General features: G+C 42.7%; 1 protein-coding gene across 1 annotated transcript in view; it reads right to left on the reverse strand.

Annotated features, from left to right (window-relative positions):
- Positions 1 to 4,563: 4,563 nt before the first annotated feature.
- Positions 4,564 to 11,106, reverse strand: part of htr7c (5-hydroxytryptamine (serotonin) receptor 7c) — a 41,401-nt gene continuing 34,858 nt past the window's right edge. Inside the window, exon 2 of the mRNA XM_060883289.1 lies at positions 4,564 to 6,281. Coding sequence (XP_060739272.1) covers positions 5,579 to 6,281 — 703 coding nt within the window. The 3' untranslated portion in view covers positions 4,564 to 5,578. The remainder of the gene's footprint in view (positions 6,282 to 11,106) is intronic.

The following is an 11,106-nucleotide window of genomic DNA, read 5'->3' on the forward strand; positions in this document are numbered from 1 at the left end:
AATGACGTTTTATTTATTTGTAAAATCCCATGTATTACAGTATTAATCACGGATTATTTGGAGCATCCGACATCCAAAAGTCCAAGTGAATGAACTGTTGCTATGGAAACAAAAAGCGTATTCGAACGAGTGCAATGAATTAAAGAAAGAATTCTGCCGCTGTTATAGAAAAATAATCAGCTGCCTCTGATTTGTGAAGATGCGGAGAACAGAAAGTCGTTACCGTGACGACACTCGTTTCCTAAATCTCGAAGTGAAGGAAGATGAAAACATTCATCTGTTCGGTTTTTTTTTCTATCTGATTTGGAGAAATTCACTTAACATTAGTAAAAAATAAATAAATAAATAAAATTTGGATTACAGTAAAGTGCACTTTAAGCGACGAAGTGCTGATGAGGGATGAAGGGAAAAAAATGTCCATTAACATATAGGCGAAGGTTGTTTTTGCTGTTTGTCCTCAAGAACTCGCTGTTGTTGAACCGAGTGACATCCTTCTAGGAAGTGTGTGTTGTGTGTGTGTCGTGTGTCGTGTGTGTGTGTGTGTGTGTGTTGTGTGCGGAGATGCCTTTCAGATTGCTTCTCCCTTCACATCCTGTGACCCCTGTCTGTCTGTAAGTGCTCATCAACCCACCAGAAGCTCATCACAGCGAGAAGCCATTTCTGCCTGAATAAAATATCACAGTGCATGCTGGGATATGAATAAAACCTTTTTTCTTTTTTTTCTTTTTTGGACCACATCCATTTCCCCCCTTTTCACATTTCTCACATTAACGCAACATTCCGATGATCTTTTTTATTTTTCATCGTTATCAGAATTTAAACTCGTTGAAAGAAAACGTTTAGGTCCCTGAAACACACATTTCTGTCACAGGTCCATGTTTTGTACCTTCAGAGTGGGACCTTTACTGCTTACTGCGTACTACTGTACACACTGTGTAGCTTTAATTAGCTTTTACAGTAAGATCCAAGATACTGGAAAGTTACAGAACATATTTCTTGCATAGGGAGTGTCTCACTCACTCACTCACTCACTCACTCACTCACTCACTCACTCACTCACTCACTCACACATCTTCTACCGCTTATCCAAACTACCTCGGGTCACGGGGAGCCTGTGCCTATCTCAGGTGTCATCGGGCATCAAGGCAGGATACACCCTGGATGGAGTGCCAACCCATCGCAGGGCACACACACATACTCTCATTCACTCACACAATCACACACTACGGACAATTTTCCAGAGATGCCAATCAACCTACCATGCATGACTTTGGACCAGGGGAGGAAACCGGAGTACCCGGAGGAAACCCCAGAGGCACGGGGAGAACATGCAAACTCCACACACACAAGGAGGAGGCGGGAATCGAACCCCCAACCCTGGATGTGTGAGGCTAACCACTAAGCCAAATAGGGAGCTTCATTTTTATTAAAATCACCGTTATTTATAATATAAGAGTGTATATATTTTCTCGACACGCCTTTTTTTGTTTTCTTCATCTTTATCATTAAGCTGAATCCAGGTCCCTGTATAACATGGCTTTAGTACTCTGTATTTCAATATGATTTTCAAACACAATTTGCGGCACGTTCGTAAGTATCCGTAGCTCTACCCGCTAACGTATCTAAAGCTGTTCTTTGTCCGGTCGACTTGTTTTGGCTTTTCTGCATCGTTGCTTCCGTTTCGCACAACATCCTTGATGAGGTTCAACAACCAGGTTTAATTTTCAGGGACATTCATCTTCTTTCAGAGTAGTTACATGTCAGATACAAGCAGTTTAAAATCGAAAATCAAATCTAGCGATAAAACAAACAACCTTGTTCTGGAATCTGCTTTAAAGGGACATTTCAGCAGGAAAAGCAGTAAAGAGGTGTTTGATGTCTGAACTTGAGTTACTTACTGTATGATATATCCACTAGATGTCCTCTATGTATGTCTAACTCATCATACACCCACCTCAGACGTCATCTGGTGTTGTTCATGGTCTCAGACAGACTTCTTTATCATTACAACAAAGGTTTACAACATTTTCCGAAGCAGTCTTAATGCTGGAAAAATGGATGAAAGCCAGAAACCTTTGGAGCTTGAATCCCATCATTCTTAAGCACATAGTTACTGTAATTGTTGTTGTTTTTTGTTGTTGATTTTTTATACAGACTTTAATGGACATTTTAAATGTCCAAATTGACTTTCTGAGCCAAATAACATCTTTAAAAGCAAGTATGTGATAGAAAAAGTCACATATCTACACTGGCTTTGTTTTAGGCATCACAACGCAATCATTATTTAATTCCCTTAAAAAGATAGATGTTTTATTTTACTGCGAGTTGGATGCTGTGTATAACTGTGTATGTGACAAATAAACTCTCGTATCTATGAGCTAGCAAGTTTTGTTTACGAAATGTAACACATGTATATGTAACACACACACACACACAAACACACACACACACACACACGCACGCACACACACTCACACACACACACACACACACACACACACACACACACACACACACACACACACACACACACACACACACAGGTTGGAGGTAGGAAACAAACCCCCAACCCTGGAGGTGTGAGGAAAAAACATGTTAAACACACACACACACACACACACACACACACAGGTTGGAGGTAGAAAACAAACCCCCAACCCTGGAGGTGTGAGGAAAAAACGTTAAACACAAACGCACACACACACACACACACACACACACACACACACACACAGGGTGGAGGTAGAAAACAAACCCCCAACCCTGGAGATGTGAGGAAAAAACATGTTAAACACACACACACACACACACACACACACAGGTTGGAGGTAGAAAACAAACCCCCAACCCTGGAGGTGTGAGGAAAAAACGTTAAACACAAACGCACACACACACACACACACACACACACACAGGGTGGAGGTAGAAAACAAACCCCCAACCCTGGAGATGTGAGGAAAAAACATGTTAAACACACACACACACACACACACACACACAGGTTGGAGGTAGAAAACAAACCCCCAACCCTGGAGGTGTGAGGAAAAAACGTTAAACACAAACGCACACACACACACACACACACACACACACACAGGGTGGAGGTAGGAAACAAACCCCCAACCCTGGAGGTGTGAGGAAAAAACATGTCAAACACACACACACCCACACACACACATACACACACAGGGTGGAGGTAGGAAACAAACCCCCAAACCTGGAGGTGTGAGGCAAAAATATGCTAAACACACAACAACACACACACACTTTTTAAAATGTTTATTATTAGGTGACCTGAACCATGATGGTATCTCAGTACAAACCTTAGGTGCCTCTCATGCGCACTTCTCCACTCTGTAATGATAGCTTCGAGTGTTATGGCTCTCATTTGTCTGAGTTATCCATAATAGAGGTGACAGGTTGTGCATTATTAATGCTGCAGCTGCGCTGACTTCTCAGAAGTAAAGTGTCCCACTTACACATACATTCATCATTTATTCTCACCAAAGCTGTTTTTTTGTTTTTTTTAGCTTTTTTTTTACGGAGTTACAAACAGTGTCTCAATAAAATCGATGCGACTAGTAACATGACGGATCAACAGCTCTAGTTAGAAAAGGAAACAGTAGTAACACGCTTTGGATTTAAGGGTTTGATTAGAGATGTGTATTAGGGGTTGGATATAAATAGATTAATCACATAAACAAATGCCTTTGTTTCGATTTCTCTCCTGGCTCCGCCCCTCTCCTGTGATTGGTTTGCCACCTGATTGTTAACATGCATTAAGCCTGAAATGAGTTTATCTGATGTTTGTTCACTCCGATGTTTCATTAATGCTGCGTGGATCAGCGCTGATTCACGTTACGGATCATAACTATAATTACCGAATCAGCTGTAATGAAGATTATGAAGAAACGTTCAGCTTTTTGCTCATTTTACAAAAACTAGCTAATCTTTTCAGGGTTTTTTTTTCTTTAGTGAAAAGAAAAACAAGCAAAAAAAGTTTATTTTTTAACCAGTGATGTCACATATGTAATGACTTGTTTCCAGACGTTTCGTGATCAATGCAAGTAAAAAGTAATTTGGATAAATGTGTGTTGTCATGATGTCACACGATGCGTCTCGGCCCGAATCTTTGTGAGATTTTTTTCAATATCATGGAGTTTCAAAAAAAAAAAAAAAAAGAGAGAGAGAGAGAGAAAACGGTGAGGGAACGACATTTATAGGATGGACTAGTTAATGTGTCGAATAACAGCACGACATGGAGCTTTTTATTCCTTACGTGGTGTATAAATAAGGTTCCGCACGCCTCGATCGGCTGCGTGTTACAAGTAAACAGTTTAAACGAATAACGTCCGCGTTCGTCCTCCACAATCGCTTCTTCGTAGATCAAATAACTGGTGATTTCTCCAGAATACGGGACGAAACATGGGTTTTTATAAGACATCCGAATAAATCACATGATAACAAAACACATTTAAATAGACTTTTTTTTCATATCATACAGAAAACAATAGCATAGAAGTTTCCGGAACTGACAATATACAGAAGGGGTCGTGTTTTTTCTGCACAAATATTTGACAATTATACATGTTATTGTACATATGGAAAATTTCTGTTTCCTAGGCAGATGTTAGAGGTTCATTTGCAATTTAATGATTCAAATTATCATCATTAAGCCTCTGTGGTTCTTGTTATTATTATTATTATTATTGTTATTATTATTATTATTTTTTGTGACCCAGTTAAATCTGGCCAAAAAAACAGGTCAGATCAAAGCGTCGCATTCGCACTAAGCTTTCTTCAGTCTGATAATCCTTTGAGGACAGACATATCCGACCACTGCTAAATGCATGTTTCTTAAAATACACAGGGTGAGTCATTGGACGCGATGTTTGTGTCCTGTCTCTCTTGTCACCTTCGCTTTGGAACACGCGTAAACACATACGAGCATTTCCAACATTAGTCAGTGCTGACCACAAGCCCTACAGCAGCGATTATCCACTAGCGCTTGCAGTCCACATCTGACATGGTCAGAAACATCTGCTTTGAGAATTCCAGCCAAGAAAACGGTCCTGAAATAGTTTCCACTTTAAATTTCATGGAAAAAACCTTTGCAGTGTCCTTCACCAAAGGGCAAAGACGGTAACGGTATCGGATTTTGATCTTATAAAACATATTTCTCTGTGCTCTTGTTCAGGTCATTCTGCAATCTCCTTTCAGCCTTATTCAGTAAATCCAAAAATATAATGTGTCCTTCTCAAAGAATTTTAAAGAATATTTAAAATCACCTGTCAACCTGCTTCAACACTCACTTTTGTTCTCCATCGTCAAGTCCAAAAATAGCGTCCATGCTCGTGCATCCCAAAGCATCCCAACCTCCTGCTGTGACCTTTTCAGACTTCACCTTTCTACTGCAAATCTTTTTTTCCCCAAAAAGCCTCTTGAAATATGGCATGTGGTTTCATCCTTCTTAGAGTTTCTGAAAAAAAAAAACACAACCTCTCCACATAGGATCCAAATCCAACATTGACCTTGCTGTACTGTATATGTGTGTTTCAAGTAAGAGGCTGGTCTTGTTTTAAAACTTCAGGGCCTCGTGTACACCGACGGCAGACAGTCTGCGGTTGATATTACGGTAACGACACCGTAGCAAATCCCAGTAGGTTGAGCGCAGGTCACGGTTAAAGAAGGCGTAAATAAACGGATTGACGAGCGAGTTGGCGTAGCCGAACCACAGCAGCGTCCTCTCGATCCAAATCGGGACACAGCTACACTCGATGCCGCATATAAACGGCCTCGCCGTGGTCAGGATGAAAAAAGGCAGCCAGCAGATGGTAAAGACTCCAAGGATGACACCCAGCGTGGTGGCAGCCTTCTGTTCACGCTTGAAGATGGACATGTTCTGGCGTTCTGGGCTGAGCAATCGAGACAGCGCCACGCACTCCTCGGCCACCGGGTGCTGCTGCGTTTTCAGCCCTTGCATCCTCACCGACTCAAAGCGATGCTTGGCACCGCTCTTTCTCGCCGCCTTGAAGATCTTATAATACATGAAGAGCATGACAAGCATGGGGATGTAGAAGGCCACAGCGGTGGAGTAGATGGTGTAGCTGAAGTCCTGGCTGATCAGACACACTCCCTCTTCGTTGATGTTCTTCGCCCAGCCGCAAAATGGCGGAAGAGTGATGGACGCCGACACCAACCACACGCCGAAGATCATCTTTGCCATCAGTTGACCATTCTGACGTGCAGGGTACGTTAAAGGTCGTGTGATGCCCAGATACCTGTGAGTGTAAAAGATTGTAGAAACTTGATGAGAGTGAATCCAAAAAACAAAAGTTCTTTCAGTAATTGTTAGTAACAAAAAACTCGAATGTTTCCATGCCGTGTTTCCTTTATACAAACAACACAAAACATTTTACACAGTATTCAAATGAAAGCATTTTTCTGCTGTATTTTCTGCTGTATGTCCTTCAAAGTATTCTAACAAAAGCATTGACTTTTCCAATCAGTCTGGTTGTAGGTGGGTTATGATGGTTAGGTTGTTTGGGTGTGGGTAGTTAGGTACATATACATTTACATTTAAAGCATTTGGTGGATGCCCTTATCCAGAGTGACGTACAGAAGTGCTTAAGTCTCTATCATTGGATACATTGACACTGGTTCACTAGGTTACATACTTAAGATATCATGAGTCTAAAACATTGTTCAAGTTAGGTTGGTTAGGTTAGGTTGTTTGGGTGTGGGTAGTTAGGTAGGTTAGGTTAGGTTGTTTGGGTGTGGGTAGTTAGGTAGGTGGGTTAGGTTGTTTGGGTGAGGGTAGTTAGGTAGGTGGGTTAGGTTGTTTGTGTGAGGGTAGTTAAGTAGGTGGGTTAGGTTGTTTGGGTGTGGGTAGTTAGGTAGGTGGGTTAGGTTGTTTGGGTGTGGGTAGTTAGGTAGGTGGGTTAGGTTGTTTGGGTGAGGGTAGTTAGGTAGGTGGGTTAGGTTGTTTGGGTGAGGGTAGTTAGGTAGGTTAGGTTAGGTTGTTTGGGTGTGGGTAGTTAGGTAGGTGGGTTAGGTTGTTTGGGTGAGGGTAGTTAGGTAGGTGGGTTAGGTTGTTTGTGTGAGGGTAGTTAAGTAGGTGGGTTAGGTTGTTTGGGTGTGGGTAGTTAGGTAGGTGGGTTAGGTTGTTTGGGTGAGGGTAGTTAGGTAGGTGGGTTAGGTTGTTTGTGTGAGGGTAGTTAAGTAGGTGGGTTAGGTTGTTTGGGTGAGGGTAGTTAGGTAGGTGGGTTAGGTTGTTTGGGTGAGGGTAGTTAGGTAGGTGGGTTAGGTTGTTTGGGTGAGGGTAGTTAACTAGGAGGGTTAGGTTGGTTTGGGTGTGGGTAGTTAGGTAGGTGGGTTAGGTTGTTTGGGTGTGGGTAGTTAGGTAGGTTGGTTAGGTTGGTTTGGTGTAGGTAAATAAGAAGATGGGTTAGGTTGGTTGGTCAAGTCAGGTCATGTCAAGAAGCTTTTATTGTCATTTCAACCATATATAGCTGACGCAATACACAGTAAAATATAAACGTTTCTCCAGGACAACGGTGCAACATTAAGTAACATAAAGCTACATAAAAAAACATAAAGCTAAGGGCTAGGGCAACAGGGTGAGACAAAACACAGTGCAAACAGACAAAACAAAACAATACAAGACAAATACACAAAATACACAAAATGGCGCTGACCGGAGTGCATACTGTATATTATAAAGTACATTGTGCAACTTGAGCAATTGTAAACATATACAAACTTAACTTAAGCTGATTTAGGTTGGATGGAGTAGGTAGGTAAGATTGGTTTAGTGTAGATAAGTAACAAAGTGGGTTAGGTTGGTTGGTTTAAGCTGGATGGGGTGGGTAAGTTATGTTGATCGCTGTAGGTAAATAAGAAGGTGGGTTAGGTTGGTTGGTTTAGGTTGGATAGATGGTACGTGGATTAGGTTGATTTGTTGTAGATAAGTAGGAAGGTTGGGTTAGGTTGGATGGAGTAGGTGAGTTAGTGGGCAGGTTTTGTAGGTAAATGTGTAGGTAGATCAGTTTATTAATCCCAGAGCAAAATATTACAGATTACAGCAACAATCCATAAAGTTGCATGTACAAGGAAGAATAAAGAATAATATTTATTACACATTTATAAAATCTAATGGATATAAAGTGAGTCTGGTGTTTGATAGACACATTTGCGTGTCAGTGCAATTTTGGAGTATTAACCCCAGGGAAGATGAATGATCGGTATAACATATAGTGCATACGGAGCAAACCAACTTGCACAGTGCAGTAAAATGACATCATTGTTTTTAAATAACTGTACAGTGCTATGGCAGCTTGTAAGTAAACTGAGGTCAGAGTGCAGGTTCTGAGGTGATACATAAGGGCTTTAATTGTCGACCAGACAATGGCAGCTTGGCTGAACACAGGAGGCTTGAACACTTTGGGCCTTTTTACACCTGATCACTTCACGTGTTGTCTCTGATCCGATCTGATTTATTAAAACTGTTCCATTTACATTAGGCCACATAAATGCGTCTCGGCGAATCGGATATCGATCCGATCTTTCTACTCCCGCCCAAAATGCTAATATATTTTACCTCATTTCCGGGGTAACTGACATGTAACATGCATACATGGTGTATGCAGTTGCTACAAAAAAAACAGTATTTACTGTTTGCTGCATTTTTGCTGGCAGCAGCAGTGCATTTTAAGACCACACGAGACACCTGGGTGAAAGATCGGAGCAGCGCTGATGGGAAAACATATCTGTTTCTGGCGCGATGCACGACTCACGAGTCACCTGCGAGTGACGTACTTCCGTTTGGGAGGAGTTTAGCGCTGACGTATGGGGCTTGAACAACCACATTCATTTACACCTGTCCAGTTTCATCTGAAACGCGTCCCAGACCACCTCCTGAAGGGGTTTGAACCATCTGATTTATATCCGTCTCCAAACCGTTTCGGAGGGCATTTAGACCTGGTCTTTTTACCATCGGATAGCTATCGGATCACAGAACACGCATGAAGTGACCAGGTGTAAACAACCCCCTGAGAAACCTCTGGTCAGTATTAGAGAGACTCATGTTACACTTTTTTTTATAAATCATATTTACTAGTTCAGTGAATCTGAAGAGCAGCAAAACTTTCACCACATGCACCGTAATCTGCTTTAAACAGACGGAAACCGAGTGTCCGTGATTCAAGGTTAAACCCGGAGACCATCACCGGGCCGATTAGGAAGAAGAAGCCTTTATGTTTTCACATGTACATTACAGCACGGTGAAATCCCTTCTTCACATATCCCAACTTTTCCCCTTAATATCACTATACAGACAGCATAAATTAGCAAAGCAACCTAAAACCTAAGCGTTTGCATTCGTTCTGTGTTTTATAGGGTCGAGGTGTCTTCGTGTTCCCACAGCGAGCAGCTGATGCTGATTTGGGACGATCAGCGGCTCGATCTGTCCACTGCGATCCTGTCCTCTCTTCTCTTTCTGTGTTTTTCTGCAGTATTCCTCTTTCGCTGAGAAACGGCAGGAGAACAATAGCCCAAATCTATTATCCCAGCTTACAGTATAATTCTCTCATTACTTCCCCATGAAGTTGTAAAGCTGATCATTTAAGGGTTCTTAGTATTTGCTAACATGTGAAATTCATTCTGCGGTAGGAGGAAGATGACTGTAATCACCATCATCACACTTTTATTCATTATTACGCACTATGTAAATTGCGTACGATTTTCTTTCTTTTTTTTTTTTTTTAAAGATGATAAATCATGATAAATGTTCTGCCTTCCAATTTCTTCCAGTCTTACACTGTTAGCAAGTCATGGGCCATTCAGATCTTTTCTTAAAGCCTATATGTGATCTTTCATTTGTCAAAAATATATATTTTATTTATAGCATTATAAATTCCTCAGAAATGTGGAATCAGTGGTTCAAATATGACTAATATAATAAAATCTAAACACTTCAACATCTCTCTCTCTCTCTCTCTCTCTCTCTCTCTCTCTCTCTCTCTCACACACTCCCCCCTCTCTCTTTCTCTGTCTCCCTCTCTCTCACTCTGTCTCTCATTCTCTCACACTCCCCCTCTCTCTTTCTCTCTGTCTCCCTCTCTCACTCTGTCTCTCTCTCTCTCTCTTTCTGTCTCCCTCTCTCCCTGTCTCTCTCTCTCTCACTCTCCCACCCTCCTCTCTCTCTCCCTCTGTCTCTCTCTCACACACTCCCCCCTCTCTCTCCCTGTCTCTCTCTCTCTCTCTCTCTCACTCTCCCACCCTCCTCTCTCTCTCTCCCTCTGTCTCTCTTTCTCACACTCCCCCCTCTCTTTCTCTCTGTCTCTCTCTCTCACTCTCCCACCCTCCTCTCTCTCTCTCCCTCTGTCTCTCTCTCTCACACTCCCCCCCTCTCTTTCTCTCTGTCTCTCTCTCTCTCTCACTCTCCCACCCTCCTCTCTCTCTCTCTCTCTCTGTCTCTCTCTCTCACACTCCCCCCTCTCTTTCTCTCTGTCTCTCTCTCTCACTCTCCCACCCTCCTCTCTCTCTCCCTCTGTCTCTCTCTCACACACTCCCCCCTCTCTCTCCCTGTCTCTCTCTCTCTCTCTCTCTCTCACTCTCCCACCCTCCTCTCTCTCTCTCCCTCTGTCTCTCTTTCTCACACTCCCCCCTCTCTTTCTCTCTGTCTCTCTCTCTCACTCTCCCACCCTCCTCTCTCTCTCTCCCTCTGTCTCTCTCTCTCACACTCCCCCCCTCTCTTTCTCTCTGTCTCTCTCTCTCTCTCACTCTCCCACCCTCCTCTCTCTCTCTCTCTCTGTCTCTCTCTCTCACACTCCCCCCTCTCTTTCTCTCTGTCTCTCTCTCTCACTCTCCCACCCTCCTCTCTCTCTCTCCCTCTGTCTCTCTCTCACACTCCCCCCTCTCTCTTTCTCTCTGTCTATCTCTCTCTCACTCTCCCACCCTCCTCTCTCTCTCTCTCCCTCTGTCTCTCTCTCACCCCCCCCCTCTTTCTCTCTGTCTCCCTCTCTCTCCCTGTCTCTCTCTCTCTCACTCTCCCCCTCTCTCTCACCCCCCCCCCCCAAAAACCCTAAGGCTTTTCTACAACTTTCT

The sequence above is a fragment of the Tachysurus vachellii genome, chromosome 12 (genome assembly GCF_030014155.1).
Source record: "Tachysurus vachellii isolate PV-2020 chromosome 12, HZAU_Pvac_v1, whole genome shotgun sequence".
In the NCBI taxonomy this organism is placed as follows: Eukaryota; Metazoa; Chordata; class Actinopteri; order Siluriformes; family Bagridae; genus Tachysurus; species Tachysurus vachellii.